This window comes from Bos grunniens, chromosome 3 (assembly GCF_055505025.1).
Source record: "Bos grunniens cultivar Pamir isolate PY7600 chromosome 3, Bosgru_T2T1.0, whole genome shotgun sequence".
In the NCBI taxonomy this organism is placed as follows: Eukaryota; Metazoa; Chordata; class Mammalia; order Artiodactyla; family Bovidae; genus Bos; species Bos grunniens.
This window is the reverse complement of record NC_141167.1, coordinates 66447924-66468038: the sequence shown is the minus strand read 5'-3', so window position 1 is coordinate 66468038 and position 20115 is coordinate 66447924. Positions and strand designations below refer to the sequence as shown.

The following is a 20115-nucleotide window of genomic DNA, read 5'->3' as shown; positions in this document are numbered from 1 at the left end:
TATCTTTGGAAAATACAATTTGATGTCTTGTTTAATTTTTCCCCAGTATTTAAATGGTTGTGTAGTATTTAGTCTCTCCTATAATTTAGATTGTTTCCAATTTCTTTTTAGCTCTTTGTAAAACTACTTAACATATGTAACAGTTGACATTTGAATTATAAGATTGTTATTTTAGACATTTGAAGTATTTGTCATCGGCTGTTTTGTCAGTGACCCTTAAGACATTGGTAGTGATCTCTCAAATAGGGCCAATTTTTAAAGCAAAGCTTTGTCATTTCTACCATGAAACTGTTGGCCCCACCAGCACTGATTGTGGGTCCCCCCCAACAGTCCTGTGTGATTATGTCACCATAAAAGTCGAGCACTAGGTGGCAGTATAATCATATTTAGATTATCAATTTGTTCATAAATGTGACCTTGTACATTGTTTATACGTGACTTATAGGCTGTAAAGTATTAAGTTAGTAAATTATCAAGGCTTTTATAAATTAGGATTTCACAGTGAAGTGTTGTATAGAAATAGTGTTATCAACTTAAAGCCACTTTTTGAATACCATTTAAAACAGAATTCCTTCGTTTTTCTTAAAAGTAATGTAAGGAAAATACAGGAGAATAGTTTAAGTTCAGTTCAGTCGCTCAGTTGTGTCCGACTCTTTGCAACCCCATGAACTGCATCACGCTAGGCCTCCCTGTCCATCACCAACTCCCAGAGTCCACCCAAACCCATGTCCATTGAGTTGGTGATGTTATCCAACCATCTCATCCTCTGTCGTCCCCTTCTCCTGCCCTCAATCTTTCCCAGCATCAAGGTCTGTTCAAATGAGTCAGCTTTTCGAATCAGGTGGCCAAAGTATTGGAGTGTTAGCTTCAACATCAGTCCTTCCATTGAACACCCCAGACTGATTTCCTTTAGGATAGACTGGCTGGATCTCCTTGCAGTCCAAGGAACTCTCAAGAGTCTTCTCCTGCACCACAGTTCAAAAGCATCACTTCTTCGGCACTCAGCTTTCTTTATAGTCCAACTCTCACATCCGTACATGACTACTAGAAAAACCATAGCCTCAACTAGATGAACCTTTGATGACAAAGTAATGTCTCTGCTTTTTAATATGCTGTCTAGGTTGGTCATAACTTTCCTTCCAAGGAGTAAGCATCTTAATTTCATGGCTGCAGTCATCATCTGCAGTGATTTTGGAGCCCAGAAAAATAAAGTCAGCCACTGTGTCCACTGTTTCCCCATCTGTTTCCCATGAAGTGATGGGACCAGATGCCATGATCTTAGTTTTCTGAATGTTGAGCTTTAAGCCAACTTTTTCACTCTCCTTTTTTACTTTCATCAAGAGGCTCTTTAGTTCTTCCTCACTTTCTGCCATAAGGGTGGTGTCATCTGCATATCTGAGGTTATTGATATTTCTCCGGCAATCTTGATTCCAGCTTGTGCTTCTTCCAGCCCAGCGTTTCTCATGATGTACTCTGTATAGAAGTTAAATAAGCAGGGTGACAATATACAGCCTTGATGTACTCTTTTTCCTATTTGGAACCATTCTGTTGTTCCATGTCCAATTCTAACTGTTGCGTCCTGACCTGCATAGAGGTTTCTCAAGAGGTAGGTCAGATGGTCTGGTATGCCCATCTCTTTCAGAATTTTCCACAGTTTATTGTGATCCACACAGTCAAAGGCTTTGGCATAGTCAATAAAGAAGAAATAGATGTTTTTCTGAAACTCTCTTGCTTTTTCGATGATCCATCGTATGTTGGCAATTTGATCTCTGGTTCCTCTGCCTTTTCTAAAACCAGCTTGAACATCTGGAAGTTCACGGTTCACGTATTGCTGAAGCCTGGCTTGGAGAATTTTAAGCATCACTTTACTAGCATGTGAGATGAGTGCAATTGTGCGGTAGTTTGAGCATTGCCTTTCTTTGGGATTGGAATGAAAACTGACCTTTTCCAGTCCTGTGGCCACTGCTGAGTTTTCCAAATTTGCTGGCATATTGAGTGCAGCACTTTCACAGCATCATCTTTCAGGATTTGAAATAGCTCAACTGGAATTCCATCACCTCCACTAGCTTTGTTCGTAGTGATGCTTCCTAAGACCCCCTTGACTTCACATTCCAGGATGTCTGGCTCTAGGTGAGTGATCACAACATCATGATTATCTGGGTCATTGAGATCTTTTTTGTACAGTTCCTCTGTGTATTCTAGCCACCTCTTAATATCTTCTGCTTCTGTTACGTCCATACGATTTCTGTCCTTTATTGAGCTCATCTTTGCATGAAATGTTCCCTTGGTATCTCTGATTTTCTTGAAGAGATCTCTAGTCTTTCCTATTCTATTGTGTTCCTCTGTTTCTTTGCATTGATCGCTGAGGAAGGCTTTCTTATCTCTCCTTGCTATTCTTTGGAACTCTGCATTCAAATTGGTATATCTTTCCTTTTCCCCTTTGCTTTTCGCTTCTCTTCTTTTCACAGCTATTTGTAAGGCCTCCTCAGACAGCCATTTTGCTGTTTTGCATTTCTTTTTCTTGGGAGAATAGATGAATTTGAAAGAGAAAAATGAATCACTTTGACCTTCCCCTCTTAAGTTATTCTGGATATTATTAATACCAGTGAATCTGAGACATGAATGTGAATATGCATTAAGCAGTTTAAAAAGACTGCAGGCTCCACTTTCAGAAACTCTAAACAGATCTATTCTGTAAATTTTAGAAATTGCCACATTCTTTGAGATCTCTGTACCTCTTTAGGCTTTTCATCTTTGCCCTCATGTTTCCCATGTCTCTAGACCTAGACTTCAAATTATTCCTGTAAACCAGATATCTGTGTGTGTCCATAGCTCCTGGAAAAACTAGTAGTCCTTGGCCCTGGAGTCTAGACTTGGCTCTACTACTTAATGAGTTATGTGGCTTAGGTCAAGTTGTATAATTTTTCCAAGCTTAGCTTTCTTTATATGTAAAATAAGTATGGCCCTCCTTCAAGGGCATGTACCATAAATCTCATGTTTACTAGGAACTGTTAAGAATCAAATGAGGTAATGTATAAAATAAACAGTAGAATTTTAGTATGAGATTTCAGTGATACATATTTTGGGAATGTAAGTACTCCTTTTTTCTTAACCTTGTAGGAAAAAGGATGATTCTAAGTCTGAGATGCCGTTCTCCCTAGCAGGTCATTTGCAAAATGTGTTTGAGAGATTGTTATTGGTCTAGCATATTTAATGCTGCAATTATAGTATTTTAAACATTATCAGATTATCATCTTTAAATTTGAATTAGCAATGTTTCCTAAAGGAAAACATTTAGTTTAAGATGGCCAAGTTATATTTTTAAAGTAAGGAGTATTTGTATTCATTTTCAGATTCTTGCTTTGTCATGGCTTGTAAGCCCTCAGACACAGTGTTTTTACCTAATTCAGAATTTTTAATATGGACACTACTTAAGCATTAGAGAATAACTAATTTTGTTTGGGTAACACAGGTGTTCTTTGAGGTAGGTTTTTGTTTCACAGAAAGGGAAACTGATGCTTGGAGTGTTTGGGTAATTAATTCAAGATTCTCTGTTTAGTAAGTGACACAGTCACTTAAATCTAGATCTGTTGGACTTGAAAGGCCTTTGGTCATTGTACTTCTGTTAAGCACTGCTGGTCAGGGAGAGTGTTGGAAAGATGAGATGCAATAAGCAAGCTCTGGACTAGCTCTTTGGCTAGTGTGTGGAAGGAAGGGGTGAATTAAAACAACAAAGTGGTAAAAGTTCTATTACAGATCTTCCGAGTTTGAGTTTGAGGAGAGCACTAGGAAGGAAGTGGTGACTTCCTGAGGAAATTACTGTTGAATTTACATTGAAAACATGATCGATCATTAAGAATGTTAGGGTTTATGGAGGGAAAGTCATTCCAGGTAGAGGGGTAAAGAAACATACGCCATAGGATAGAGGCCTGAAAGGATTAGTGTGTGAATGACTAAATGTTATTGTGGCTAAGTTAAGATGCATCTTATACCAGAGCCATAGCTCCTTAGCTTAGATGCTGCTGCTGCAAATCTGCCAATTTCAGGAGAAGCAAGGTCTGTTCACATATTCAAGGATGGAACTATTTTCCAAATGGTAATTATCACTGTTGACTTGTACAGGTTCTCCCCATCTCCAAGGGTCTAAACATGGATAAAATAGGCTTTTATGGGCTGGTCTGGGAAATTAACCATGATTTGGTTTGTTTCTAAAGGATAATTCATTATGAGTTGGTACCTGGTTTGCATTGTGGAAACATAAATTGATTTAGAGACTGACTATATTATTAATAGTATTTTTTATGAAGTATCTCTTGACCAAAGTTCCCTTCAAAGATATCATCAATGTACGATTTCTGATAAGAATATATAGTAACCCTAGACTAAAAATTTGGATTCTTTGAAATGTGAGAAAGGTTAGATGACTGAGGAAGGTGTGGAAGCTAATGATGCATTTCATTTTCAGCATTAGATTTAAAAAAATACAATGTGATGGCTTAAACAGTTTTCCAGGGCACCTAATTTAAAAATTCAATGCTTTGGACTTATCCATTTTAAATAATAATAAATGTTGTTTGTTGTTTAGTCCTAAATAGTTTCGTATCTGACTCTTCGACCCTGTTGATCTCCGCTTATAATTTTGCCTCAGGTCTCTCAAATATTAGGAAAGGTTCTGGATGTCATATGTAAAGCATTTAGTGCCTGAAACTTAGTAAAAGCCCAGTGTGTGCTAAGTCGCTTCAGTCATGTCAGACTCTAGAGACCCACCAGGCTCCTCTGACCATGAGATTTCCCAGGCAAGAATACTGGAGTGTGTTGCCATTTCCTCTTGCAGGGGATCTTCCCAACCCAGGGATTGAATCCATGTCTCCTGCTTGGCAGGTGGATTCCTCACCACTGCACCACCTGGGAAGTCCTGAATAATAATATGTTTTGATTATTGAAGCTTTAGACTTACCAGCACTTTTTAAAACTTTTGTTGTTTTAAATTAAATGGTTTTAGATAAATCTAACATATGAAAACAAATAGCTTGGGAAATACTGTTCTAAGACTCTTCTGAATTCTCTAGTAGAGGTGGGTGGTACACCAAAATAACTTAAATCCTTTTCCAGAAAGATGGCAGAAAGATTTGGAATTTTGGGCAGTTCCTCTCAGTATCCCTTTTTAAAAAATTCTTTTGTAATTTACAATAGAAAACAGAAAACAAAAATATCCTGAGTCTAGGTCAGGCTAGAAAGTCAGACTATATCTCCAATATTGGTTTCCTGGCTGCTTTTGGTATGTTGCAGTTTTCCCCTCTATTAAAATTGCTATCTTAAGCCATTATGATTTTAATGTTGTACTACAAAATACCATTGGTTGTAGCTTTAGTAGCTTGCCTGGTACAAAGGTTAAATGTTTAATTTGCCCCCGTGTACTGTTTCCTTTAGACTGTCAGGCAAAGTACCTTGTTTCTAGGAGATATACTTTTCTTTCTCCTGATCCCATTACTCCATATAGCAGAAACTGCTGGTTGTTTCCCAGTAGCTATTACTGAACTCTTTTTTTTTTTTTTTTTAAGATCACTGTATTATTGATATATTGTTTTTTTCTTTGTAATTTTATTTATTTATTTTTGGCTGTGCTGGGCCTTCGTTGTTGCACAGACTTTTCTCTAGTTGTGGTGAGTGGTGGCTACTTTACTTGTGTTGCGTGGGCTTCTCATTGCAGTGACTTCTCTTGTTGTGGAGCACGGGCTCTAGGGCATGCAAGCTTCAGTGGTTGCAGCTTCCAAGCTCAGTAATTGCGGCTCATGAGCTCTAGAGCACAGGCTCAATAGTTGTGATACTCAGGCTTAGTTGCTCCACATGTGGGATCTTCCCGAACCGGGGATGGAACCCTTGTTTCCTGCATTGGTAGGCGGATTCCTTACCACTGAACCCCCAGGGAAGCCCCAGTTCTTTCTTTAATAATAAGAATCCCTGAATTTTAACTGGTCCCATGGCTGCTCAGCTAGCGTGTATTTCCCAGCTTCCCTTGTAGTTAGCTGTGGCCGTGTGATTGAATTCTAAGATGCACTGTAAAGTAGAAAAGATTTGTGCACCTCTAGAACCAGCCCTAAGGGATGTGCTTTCCCTTTTTCTGCTTCCCATTGGCTAGAATACAGATATGATGGAGGGAACTACCAATAGTCATCATATGCTGCAGAATGCAAATCATCATGAGAATGGCTTATCAAAAAGATAGGGAGTCACACTAATCCAAAACTATCATTATAACTCATGGACTGGTAACCTGAGAAAGTTCTATCTTGTTGAAGTTACTTTTTATTGTTTTTGCTTTAATTACAAGTCTACCTGTATCTTTTCTAATATTGATACATTTTTTGAATCATACCAGAAGTTTAGTTTTGTTTGGGTTCTTTTTTGTCTGCCAGGGATTTGTGAGTATCCAGAGAGGCTGAGAATACTTGAGGTGGTGGATTGGAAGGTTTTCCAGTGGACTTTGATTGATAATTCATTATAGGATGAATAAGCATAAAAATCAACCTGAGGCTTATGAATACAAGCTACAGTGGAGGAACAGCAGTCCTGTGGACTTAACAGAAAATTCTTCTCCTGATAATAGTGATGGTTGCTCAGTCGTGTCTGACTCTGCAACCCCATGGACTGATAGTCTGTGGAATTCTCCAGGCCAGAATACTGGAGTGGGTAGCCAATTACCTTCTCCAGGGCATCTTCCTGAACCAAGAATCAAACCAGAGTCTTCTACATTGCAGGCGGATTCTTTACCAGCTGAGCTACCAAGGAAGCCCTCTCCTGATATAGTTTACCAGTAAAAAAATTACAGAAAATAACTACTTTTTTGTGATCAGTGAAATAAAGCTTCTTTAATGTCTCTATTAACAAGGGTCAGAAAGAAAGAAGATAGCACAAGGAGACAAACACAGTAAAACTGTTTTAGATAGCAATAAGCTGACTTAACATTCTAGAAAATTGAAACAGTAAAACAGAAAACAAACCTGAGAATATAGAGAGTGAATTTTGGAAAGTGGTAAAGACAGGATAGCCATTATGGTACTATTTGAAGATGCAGGTGAATATGATCAAGTATTTAAAGGTACAAGAAAACTTTACATTGCTCACAGAAGACCTTAGGGTTGCAAAATCAAGACTCCTGTGCACCACTGGGGAATGTATCCTTAACATTTAAAAAGTTTTATTAACAGAAATTTGTATGCAGCTAACCAGTAAAAATGTTACCTTGAAGGGACCTACAATTTTACTGATGAATTACTTCTCTGTGACAAATGCTAATACAGTGAAGTTAACTCTCAGTCCTGTTTGTCTTGTGACACAGAAGGAAGTCATAGAACAATCTTTTAAAAATTATACATAAATCCACAAAAATACAGAGCTTGAGTTTTATTTGCTGATTGTCAAATTTATTTGCTGATTTTATTTGCTGAGTACCAGTGACCACTCACTGATACTTCTTGGGCCACATGGTACAGTTTTATTTCCCTGCTCGCTCTGAATTTAAACATCCCATGGCTGGCTTTGGCTGTGGCTGGTGGCCTGTGAGTAGAAATGTTACTATTGGAAACGATTAAGTCAGTGCATAATTCATTCCCCGGCCATGATGACTGGCTTGCCTCAAGAAGTAGCAATTCCATCATCCTGAGTAAGGACTGCATAGAAAGCAGTTCTGTCCCCTGCTATACACAGGTAATATGAATAAGAAAGAAATCTTTGTTTTAAGCCACCTAACTGCTGAATGTGTTTATTATCTCCAAATAACTTAGTTTCGCGAAAGTACTAGAAGAATAATGGCCTACAATGTGCTATGTAAGAAGATAATATGTAATAAATACTGTAGTCTACTGAGATGATAGACATTTAATAAGCACAACACTTTTTCCTCATTTAAGATGCTCTGAGGTAGAGTACAATGATGCTTGATGCTTTAACGGAAGACTTTCAGTTCACCTGTCACTTTCATGCATAATGTCAAAGTATTGGGGACATTTTTGTGTTAAAGGCATTGTTTTGAAGGTTCTGACAAGTGCTTTAGATACAAATTATAAATGGGAGTTAAGCATTGGAAAGGGAACAATTCCTTGCCATTGATGGGACTCTATGTCTGGATTGTTTAGATCATTTTTTAAAAATTAAGTCTATTAAAAGTAGCTGAATATAGGCATGTGAAATACAATAGCAATTTCTAGTTAGAAAATGAGATTTTTAAACAATTTATTTATTTTTGGCTGTGCTGGGTCTTCATTGTTGCCTGGGACTTCTCTGGTTGTGGAGAGCAAGGGCTGCGCTCTAGTTGCAGTGAGCATGCTTCTCATTGGAGCACGAGCTCCAGGGTGCTTGGGCTTCTGTTGCTGCGGCATGTGGGCTCAATCGTTGCAGCTCCTGGCTTCTGGAGCAGAGGCTCAGTAGTTGTGGTGCACAAATCATAAGGTAGGTGTGTGCCAAAGTAGTTGAACAGTTTTAAACTAGTGTGAATGATTTTGGCAGTTACTCTCAATTTCTTCCTGAAAAAAGAGAGATGAAACTCATTCCTTTAGAATATAGTAAAATATCTTCGTTGATACTCTTTAGACACCTTTCTGATAACATGGATTGAGAACTGTGCATGTGTGTATACTATTGAATCTCTTTACCTTTTTGGATGGGAAACTTGATCAGAGTGTGAAGAGATCACACAATATAGATGGAGGGAGGAATAGTGGTATTATATATAGTGTAGTAGTGCTGTGATACAGACTTTTTATCTGATGTTGATTTTAGAAAAATCAGGGTGTGGTTTAAAAAGGAACTGTTAAAAGTTGGCATGTTTCTCTGTTGGTAGAACAGAGGGCTATGTAAGGTTGTATGTTATGCACGTATGTGCTAATTGTTGGGCTTCTGCATGTCAAAGGTTGACTATACCTAAACAGTATGGCTGCCTTGTACACTTATTCCTTGAAAAGATTCTGTAATGCAGTTTCTTTCCAGAGCAACTTTTAAAAATGCTACCGCATTTAGATGTTCTTCAAGAAAATCTTTTATGTGTTCTGACTTTTTTTCTGAATGATCTGCTGTATTTCTTATTACTCATGCACATAATCTGATGGTCTAGTTGTAGTTTCATGATGTGCTATTTGAGTTATTTTGGAAATTTTATTTTCTATAAATACTATGTTTTGAGCAGTAAAGTATAAAAAGAGGGAATGACTCTGAGCACAAACTACAGATTGTTGAATGAGTCATGTAGACCATTCCCACGTATGTGGAAAAATTACATCACTACCCAGTTCTGGGCTTTCTATTTATACTATCCTAGGCCAACTTTTTTTTTTTCCCCCTCCTAATCCAATTTGTCTTTTTTGAGGCAGTAAAAGCAAGTACAAAAGAAACTCATGGTAAGTTAATTTTGGGTCAAAAGGAAAATGCTGTGAAATGAAGCATGCTACTAGCAAACTAGTACTTTATCTTTAGTGTTCCAGAGAGACTGAAAAGACGCTAGTAAGATAAGGAAGGTATTCTCTTCTTACATCCATTGTGTAAATTAAAGTGTTAAAAGTTAATGATGGCATTTGATTTTTTTCACTTAAATTTTTAAGTAACTCTGGATTTGAAGGCTGCAGTAGTTATTTGTTGTGTGTTTTTATTTTACTGACTAGGAAAGTTAGATTCACTTTTCTCCCTTTGAAAACAGGAAGAATGGAGACATGGCAACACTTTGATGAGTGGATACTATTGAAAGGGCTAAACTTTGTCTAAAAGTTTTGTTTTGGTGTTTTGATTAGAAATTTAGTGAAAAGAGCTTGTAATGGACTAGACACTATAATTTTAATCTCACAAAAAAACATATGTATACAGATGAATGGAAAAGAAAATATATACCACAGTATTGACAGTGGCTATCTTTGGGTGTTGGGAATACAGGTAATTTTATTTTGCTTATATAACTATTTCTTGTAAGCAGCTACTCTTCTGTAAAAAGGAACAAAAATCAGTCTCTTTAGAGTAGTCTCTCTAAGACAGGGCCTTGCTTAGTATTGTAGTAAAACTCTGCACAATTACACATTTTACATTAATGTCATTTAAGTTTTAAAACTCAATTTAATTAATTAGAATTGCTTCTCATGTTTAGTGATGTTTGCTCTTATGAGGAGGAAGCAGAGAAATGCATCTTGACCATCCTATTCATGTAACTTTTTCTCCTTATTTTGGGCCACCTGCTGAATCTCTGATCCACAGAAGTTGCCTTACCTGATCTCCTTGCTTCTGCTTTCCTTGGCCATTTTCACTTCCTAAGGTGTGGCAAGTGGTGTTCCTAACTCTATCCCACTTGCCTTGTGACATGGACAAGTGATAGTCCAAGTGAGATCTGGTTATTCCCAAGTGATTTGAGTATTCAAAGAAGAAAACATCTTCTCAAAATCATCAGGAATGATTCTGTTATGTATTTACTTGTTTTCTAAAATAAAACCCTAAGGGCAGATCACTCTACTCTGTTAACAAGCATTTTAGTTTACTGTATATAGAAAGTGCAGCAGTCTGCGTTGAGTTCCTTCCTTCTGTTTTCTCCCCACCTCCTTTGCTGTCCTACTGCTGCTACTGCTAAGTCACTTCAGTCGTGTCTCACTCTGTGTGACCCCATAGACGGCAGTCCACCAGGCTCCCCCGTCCCTGGGATTCTCCAGGCAAGAACACTGGAGTGGGTTGCCAAAGTGAAAAGTGAAAGTGAAGTCGCTCAGTCGTGTCCGACCCTCAGCAACCCCATGGATTGCAGCCTACCAGGTTCCTCCATCCATGGGACTTGCCAGGCAGGAGTACTGCAGTGGGATGCCATTGCTGTCCTACATACCAGATACTGCAGCAGAGCACTCTAATGCAGGTTAATGTTTTATAACTGGTGCTCTTCTTATTCAGAATTAATATCAAACTGTCAGAATGTCATCTTATTTTTATAGCATTAAATAGCTAATACAAGCAACTTACTTTGAACTGGTTTTTAAGCACTTCATATGGATTGAAACTGTATTACTTAATTTAAAATAAGGTAATTGGGGAAATTTAAAGCTGAATCATTGCACTACTACAGAAATGAGGAAGTTTGTCCAAGGCTAAGCAGCAACTGATAAGAGTCCATAATTTTAACCATTATATTAATTGACTGTCAATACCAACTTTTTTTTAACTACTGAGATAACTTATTTCTTCCATTCCTTTCTGTTTGCTATATATAGCCACAGATGAAAATGGTCTGGTTCCTGCTTTTAATTTTATCACATTGGTGGAAAAGCTAATGTTTTATAAATGCAGTATAGAACAGATTCTGGAATCCCATTTGCATTTCAGTTTTAGTTGTGTGATGTTAGGCAAATTAATTTTATTTCTAATAAAATAAAAGTGATATCTATTTTTATAAAGCTTTAAGGATTGAAAAATAACATTTACAAAGGGCACAGTGACTAGCATATGCAGGTATTCTTGTTAACGCTTGTCTCTGGTAGAGGTATTTACCAGCCATTGAGCATTCCCCTCAAAGCAGTAATCTACACCAAATCTACCCGTCTGGTTTCTTGGCATGGCATTTTTAGCCACTGCTTTTTTGTGTAAAAAGAAAAGTTTACCTACCTTTCTGCTTACTGATTCTAGGCTTAAGTTTATTCTGTATGAATTATTTGACCCCCAAATATTTTCAGTATTTTCAGATAGTTACTGAAGTATCCTCTTAGGCTTAGTTCTTTGCAGAGCATTGCCCATAAAAACTTTGTAATTTCTTAAAACTGTGTATTAATAACATCATGAACAGTGTTTTTTGGTTTTTATTTCTGTGCCTGTTGCACGTTTTGTTCAAATCTTGATTCTTTTTTTTTTTTTTCAAATCTTGATTCTTCATTGTTACTTTATCTTTTTACCACATTGCTTAACTTTATTTTTGTCTTTATTTTGTCTACTTCTTTATTCCAGGAGTTAAAATACAACTAATCATAGCGTAATGTTTAAAGAGGGTTATTATAGAACTGTCACAATAGGAATACTTTAAGATAAATATCTGAGACAAGATACTTAAGCTGAAGCCTGATGTTCGTGTTGAGATTTTCTGGGAATAAAAGAGCTAAGTTGGGCATTAGGCTGTGTTAAATAAATCCTATCTTGATGAGACAATTCAGATTTCCATTTATATTCTCAGGTGACCGAGTTATCGATGTAGGATCTGAGTGGAGAACTTTCAGCAATGATAAAGCAACAAAAGATCCATCTCGAGTTGGAGATTCTCAGAATCCTCTTCTGAGTGATGGAGATTTGTCTACTATGATTGGCAAGGTAATAAATCCATTGGGCAGGAAATGCCAGGTGCAGACTGACCAAAGACCTGGAGTTGGAAACTTTGCAAAATTATCAGTCACTGTTCCCAGTGAGGAATCTCTGTCTAAGATCAGCAGTAAGACTACTGGTAATGATGGTTGCCTTATTTATTTCTTCTGTCTTAAATGGGAAACTAATACATTGAAGTTACAGACTCTATATCTCAGGCCCTTGTTTTAATGAAGCAGTTTTGCCCCCAAAATTTGAGTGTTGTAGGCTCTTTGAGTTCATATTAAAATGCTCCTTGAATATTAGTAATCTTTTCTCTTTTCCCTCAAGACCACTAAGATAAATTGGATCGCTGTATAATAGACTATTTGCTAATAGTGGTGAATTTATGACTCTCCTAAGCTTTACTTTTCTCATCAGTAAAGTGAGAATACTGCAACCTTAGAGACATTTTGAGGGTTACGTGGAAATATGTATAAAGTATCTATACACATGTAGTGTATATAATGTGTTCAGTAAATGGTATCTGCTGCTGTTATATAGAAGCAGTAGCATAATCTTCCTGGCAGCCTGGCTGGCTTTTGCTCTGCTATCTAAATTGGAAGTAATAGTGGCATTATTTCAAAGAACTCATCCAGGAAGCATATGCTATTTTAGGACTTAATTTATACTACTGCATAGTCCATTTTTAAGAAATTAGGCAAAAGCAGGTCATATTTTCATGCCCTATAATTTACATACTAAGTTTGAAAAACATGGTGTGGCTAAGTTAAAAAGTTGACAATATTCAAGAGTATTTTAAAGTAGGTAGTTTCTGCATGTGGCTGGAAAAATTACTAAGAACGTTTATAAACTTCAAGATTGCAACTAATTAATACTGTTACTTTTTTTAATGTTTACTTTTTTCCAGTAGGAAATACATGATTCAGAAACATGTAAAAAGAACAGTAGTTTTCCTCACTCTTGACCCCTAAACTCTGTTTCTACCGCAGTCCCTTTTCCCTATCAGAAACAGGTAACCACTGCTACTGGGTTCTTCTGATTCCTTTGACAATTATTTATGTGTTTGTGGCAAAGAAATTTTTTAAGATGCTACATTTGTCATATGTTAAATTTCTGTATGTATCTGGGAATATTTCTGGACTTCCTATCCTTTATCTTAACCTGGTCTAGTTGTCTAAGGACACACTATGCTATTCTAGTATTTGGGAGCATTAATCTTGTTTTATAACCTTTTCAGCATTTTCTTCACTGGTCTTTTCCATTTAATGTTAGGATAACTTTGTTTATTAAAAAAAAAACAAAAACTTGGTAATTATTTTCACTGGTTAGATTTATTTTCAAATTGGCTCAGGGAAAACTGACTTCTTAATGAAAAATCTTATCCAGAAATATAGTATGTATTTCCTTAGGTCATATCTATCCTTCAGTGGGTGTTTTAAAGTTTTCTTTCTAAGTTAATCTAGATATTTTGCTTTTTTTGTTGCTGTTGTAATTGCAGGTTTGTAATTGCAGGTTTTTCTTGGATGTTCTGATTGATTACATGTATGTAGGCTATTGACTTTCGTTTGTTAATTTTGACCTTGCCACTCTGATGAATTCATTACAGTTTGAGTGATTTTCTTGAATAATTCTAGGTATATACAAAGATATTATCTGAAGATAGTTTATCAGTTTGGTCTCAGATTTGTACTTCTCATCTCTTTCCTGCTGAATTTTAATATAATTATACTAATATAATTGCTATATAATTACATTTTATAGTTATGTTATATTAGCTAGTTTTTCTAGTACAGTGTTAGAAAATGGTAGTGACAGGAGGCATTTTTGTCTTCTGACTTTTAGTGGTAATGCTGCTAATGTTTCTCCATTAATCAGTGTGCTGGGGCTGGACTTGGGAGATTTGTTTGCTTACCTTTTTAAGCACCTTTTGGAGATAATTGTGATTTTTCTCCTAGGTCTGTGAAGTTTCATGGTTTATGTTATTAATTCTATAATAATATTTTTCATTTAAAGTATTTGCTAGAAAAACTCTTTAAAACCACCTTAGCCTGGTATTTTTTCTTTTGAGGAATAGAGGTTGCTCAGGGTAGATTTCTTGGGTAATATGGAGTCAGATTGTGCAAGTTGTTTTCTTACAATAATTGTTCATTCAGGTTTTCAGATTTTTTTTTGCATAAGTTATAAAAGTTTGTTTTATAGGGTACAGGAGCTGCAAGTTTTGATGAATTTGGTAATTCTAAGTACCAGAATAGGAGAACCATGAGCAGTTCTGATCGGGCAATGATGAATGCATTTAAAGAAATCACTACCATGGCAGACAGAATCAACCTCCCTCGAAATATAGTTGTAAGTTCTTGTCTATATTCTGTAAACTGTGCTGGCTTTGACTTAGCATAATTTTAGTGAACACATGAAATTTTGCTATTATGGTTAATTAAATGGCCTAGAATTAATTAAACTTAGTTTCTCTGCTTTGAGGACTTCCCCTCATGGCTCAGCTGGTAAAGAATCCACCTGCAAGGCAGGAGACCTGGGTTCGATCCCTAGGTTGGGAAGATCTGCTGGAGAAGGGAAAGGCTACCCACTCCAGTATTCCGGCCTCGAGAATTCCATGGACTATATATAGTCCATGGGGTCGCAAAGAATCAGACACGAGTGAGCGACTTTCACTTTTCTCTGCTTTGAAGGATCGAACAAATAACCTATTCAAGCAAGTGTATGAACAGAAGAGCCTAAAGGGGAGAGCCAATGATGCCATAGCTTCTGCTTGTCTTTATATTGCCTGCAGACAGGAAGGGGTTCCTAGAACATTTAAAGGTAAGTTTTTAATTGTTTAGATATAAATGTTAATCTATTTCATATTAAAGTGACAGGCCAAAGTCAAGCAGCTTGGATGCTTAGTAAATTAAGCTTCCTGGTTACATACAGTAATCCACTTAAGTATCTTTCTAAACAGCACCTTATTTTGTTCCTTGACAAAAATTCTATGATCATATTGATCATGTTCTTTTCAGGCTGTTTTCCCATGTAAAGTCATGTTAGTTCATGTAAGCCCCATGTTCTTTGCTAGTAAGGTCTTCTGACTGTATTTTGTGAGCTTTGAGGCCTGGCCTCAGAATCCTTTGTTGCAAGTCTGTACACTGGATGTACAGCAAAGTTTCCACTCCCAGCAAGCACAGGTCTCTACAGGTGAGAGAGTCAAGTCTTAGAATCAATGAAATTTTTTCTCTTGAGTTAGACAGTTTTCATTTTCAGTTAGGTTGAAGGCTTTGATAGAACTAATATTTTTCATGTAGTTTTCAGTTTATGCATGAAAACATGACAGCTTATTCAGTGTTGCTGTGATACTTGTACATTTTAGCTTAAGACTATAATTACCCTTTATTCATCCAAGAATATTTTATATGTTTTCTTGTGTCAGACTGAAGAGGCAGTGGTTCTTGCAACTAAAACTAAGACTTCTGTTAAATTTATTCTTAATGTTAGTTGATATTTTAGAACAGGGTCAAATACTTAATCACATTTTGATGTATCTGTAATTGCAGGGATTACATGTATGTATGACATTGTGTAACTTGAGAGGCTTTCTTTAGTTTGAATATTTTCTTTCATTTTCTTGATACACCCCTTACAACAGATTAATACATATCAAAGACATTTTTGATTGATTGAAGAAACTTGCATGAATTGAAACTTCAGAGAAGTTAATATTTTGAAATATTAAGACCTACATTTAGCTTTTTTTTTTTAAAAAGCTTTTGTAGACATGTAAATTAATTGAGAAATTTTAAATTAGTTTTGTGAGAAGTGTCACTCAGAATTAGATTGATCTTTAAGGCAGGATAGAATTTTGCAGTATATTACTTTTATAATAAAAAATGATAGATTTTTAAGGTGAACTACATGGCCTAGGTGGATTGATTTATTTAAACTTCTTTTGTCTTTTAGAAATATGCGCTGTATCACGAATTTCTAAGAAAGAAATTGGTCGATGTTTTAAACTTATTCTGAAAGCTTTAGAAACCAGTGTGGATTTGATTACAACTGGGGACTTCATGTCCAGGTTTTGTTCCAACCTTTGTCTTCCTAAGCAAGTACAGATGGCAGCGACTCATATAGCCCGTAAAGCTGTGGAGCTGGATTTGGTTCCTGGAAGGAGCCCGATATCTGTGGCAGCAGCTGCTATTTACATGGCCTCACAGGCATCAGCTGAGAAAAGGACCCAAAAAGGTAGGATTCTTCATCAGGAAGAGTATTGATAAAATTGTGAAGGCTGTAGTATGTGATTGCATTTCCATTTTAAGTTATGAGGCAGGTACAGGCATACCTCATTTTGTTGTACCTCACAGACACTGCATTTTTTTTTTTTTTTTTTAACAAATGGAAGATTTATGGCAATTCTGTTCGTCAGATGATGGTTAACATTTTTGGTTTTTAGTAATAAAGTATTTTTTAATTAAGGTATGTGCATTCTTTTTTTAGACAAAATTATTTTGCACACTTAATAAACTACAGTGTAAACATAATTTTTTATGATGTACTAGTAAACCAAAAAATTCATGTGTTTGGCTTTATTGCAATATTGGCTTTATTTTAGGGGTCTGGAATTGAACCTGCAGTTCTCTGAGGTGTGACAGTAAATATCCAGAGCCTGTGTTTAAGAGGTAGTTCCTTAGCATCAAAACTTAAGAAAATACAATATTTTGCTTTTAAGTGGCTCATAAATAAAAATATTTTGCAGGCATAACCCCGTGTACTTTTTTCTTCATTTTGAATTAAGTAATTTTAGTTCATATATTTTTTTTCATTTTTAGAAGTTGTTTTTATTTGTATCCCCTAAATATTTCTGGCTATTTGGAATAGTCTTGTTTTTTTCCCACCTCAAAACTTACCTTTTGAATCTTGATAGGAGGCAGCCATTCTTTGTTTCTCTGGAGCTGGCCTGAACCCTACAGATACGCACACTATAAATGTGTGCTGACCATCAGGTTTTACCTTTCTGTGAAATCTATTCCCTTTCTTCTTTTGTATGCTGTTCAGTTTCTTCATGAAAATACTGTTCAGCCTTCAGCTATTTTTTAATTTACTGTTGTAGAACTTTCAGACAGATATTAAGTGAATTTCTTTATAAGCATGTATTTGTTAATACTTCTATGATCCTCAAAAAGATTTATAAAGAAGGAGAAGCTGTGTGCTGTGCTCTGCTCAGTCACTCAGTTGTGTCTGACTCTTTGCGACCCTTTGGACTATAGCCCAGCAGGCTCCTCTGTCCATGAGATTTTTCAGGGGAGAATAGTGGAGTGGGTTGCCATTTTCTCCTCCAGCACAACACACGGCATTCAGTAATTAATTACTTCTGTGATCCTCAAAAAGTTTTGTAAAGAAAAAGGAGCAGTCCTAAATTTAAAAGTGAGGTAGTGAAATTACTTGCTGCAATAACTTAATACCCTATTCAGAATAGCCTTTTACCTCAGCTTACGCTGTATGTTCCTATGTTAATAAAAGTAATAAATTAGATAGAAGAATGATTAGGCAGAAGAAGCCAGCCATTAGTTATTTAAATGTGCCATTATCCATTCCCTTTGGGCTCCACTTGCATTTTTCAAGAAAATTTTGAGTCGTCTTGGAAAATTGAGAAGTTGTGGCTGGACAGATTGTCCTTACCTTCATTCCTATTAATAGTTGTAAAGTTTATTCTAATCTTCTTGACACTTTGTGTTTCACATGAAGGGTTTTCTTGAAATATAAGGTCCTTTCTTTCCCTGCCCAGCAGCTAGTTGATATACAAATAGTTTATATAAATTGGTATTTATGTCCAGAAAAATATAATGTAACATAAGGTAAGGAAATTTAATATTATTTATTGATGGCCACATCCACACTTTGAAGCCATAAAATCTCACTAGTTTGAACTGGAAAAGATAAAACTCTGAAAAGATAAAATGAGGTTGTATTAAAGGATGTGTTTTAAAAATCTATTTTAAGTATAACTAACCAAATAATTGTCATGTGGCAGTCCTTTGGGACTTCATTTAAAAGAAGAAAAAAGTGACACTTGAGTTTGAATGGTAAATGCACATTCTTGGATTCCTTAATAGACTATAGAAATAACTCAAATGAGCTCAATATATATGCTCCAGTATAATAGTGAAAACCATCTACATCATGCTGTAATATATAGCTATTTGATCTCAGATGTGTTAAATAGAAAAAAGTTTGGAGAAGAATATTTATAGTGTGATCCCATTTGGTTTTAACCTTATAAGAACCTCTTAACAGAGGTTTGCTAGGGGAGATGTAGGGGAACTTTAAAACACAGAAATAATAAAGTGAATTTCTTTATAAGAATGTATTCGTGGATTACTTCTGTGATCCTCAAAAAAATTTATTGTGAAGAAGTCAGTTCTAAATATAGGAAGCAATATAATAGTTACCACACATTCTGCTATGCTCTGAACTGTTCAGATGTTTTACATATAGTAAACTTTTTAATGTTAATACAACAACCCTTTGAGATAATAGATATTGAGACCATTATTGTTGTTACTGTAGCCCTACTTTCTACTTTTTAACTGTTAAAAAGTATTTTTGTTTTTTCACTTAGACATTTTATACTACCAGGTCCCAAAATTAGAATGCAGGTGGAAGGGAGGTAGGATGGAAGTTATACTTAATACTTTGATTTTTGTCTTTTAGAGATTGGAGATATTGCTGGTGTTGCTGATGTTACAATCAGGCAGTCGTACAGACTAATCTATCCTCGGGCCCCAGATCTGTTTCCTACAGACTTCAAGTTTGACACCCCTGTGGACAAATTACCACAGCTATAAGTTGAGGAAGCTAATGTGAAATTCCTGTGAACACTGAACTTTGCCTGTTGTACATAGCCTATATATACCAAGTGCTGGATTGAGCCTTTAATAAGGAAAAACAAAAGACATGGTACGCATTCCAGGGCTAAATATAAATTGCTTGGCATTCTGTATGTATATACTAGTGAAACATATTTAATGATTTAAATTTCATATTAAATTTGCTTTCTTTTGTAGCAATCTAGGAAACTGTATTTTGGAAAATATTTGAAATTCTTGAATAAAATGTTTTTCAAAACTAAAGTTTTTGTTATGTTACATATGTAATTTTTTAATTTATATATATAATCACATACAATGCATATTGCAGCTAATAAAGCTGATAGAGGTCCTTGTTTTCCATTACTGTTTTCATATATATTTAATTTTCTTATTTTAATAAAGTTGTGGAAATAATAGGCTTTTGAGGAACCACTGTTGAACATATTTAGTTTGCAGTTTGAAAGAGGGTATGTGTGTGATTTTTTAATACTTGTGTATTAATAAGCAAGAAGTGATTAAACGGGGCCTTGAAAGGCACTGGCTTTAGAAATGTAAGAATGTGTAAGTATGTGTTTTTTCTCAGTGAGCTAGTTGAGCGAAATAATTAGTAGTAGAGCCAGATGTCAGTTTTCAGATGTTTACATTTTAGTCTATAGAATCTGCATATCTATACTTCTTTGTTATTTTTACATTTTGGATACTCATAGTCTAAAACAGTATTTAAAATGGAAACTATTGGGCCTAAGGATGTCCAGGAATTTTTTTATCAAGCACCCCCCCTCGGTGGTTGTGATGTGAAGATGTTTTGCATATCACTCTTTGACAAACACTAATTTAAGGTTTCTTGTCACGACTGAGCGACTAAACTGAACTGACTGCTAGGCAGTGTAAGCGAAGACCAACAACATTTTGCCCTTTTGCTAATTAGGTAGTTTGTACTGGGGCCTTGAATCCATGC

At 35.9% G+C, this 20115-nt stretch overlaps 1 protein-coding gene across 2 annotated transcripts in view; it reads left to right on the top strand.

Moving 5' to 3' along the window:
* GTF2B (general transcription factor IIB) overlaps positions 1-19418 on the top strand; it is a 31007-nt gene extending 11589 nt beyond the window's left edge. For both annotated transcript variants that reach the window (XM_086390978.1, XM_086390979.1), the window contains exons 3-7: positions 12176-12309; positions 14503-14649; positions 14991-15120; positions 16252-16533; positions 19000-19418. In XM_086390978.1, the coding sequence (XP_086247104.1) occupies positions 12176-12309; positions 14503-14649; positions 14991-15120; positions 16252-16533; positions 19000-19133 (827 nt within the window). In that variant the 3' untranslated portion in view covers positions 19134-19418. The remainder of the gene's footprint in view (positions 1-12175; positions 12310-14502; positions 14650-14990; positions 15121-16251; positions 16534-18999) is intronic.
* The last annotated feature ends 697 nt before the right edge of the window (positions 19419-20115 follow it).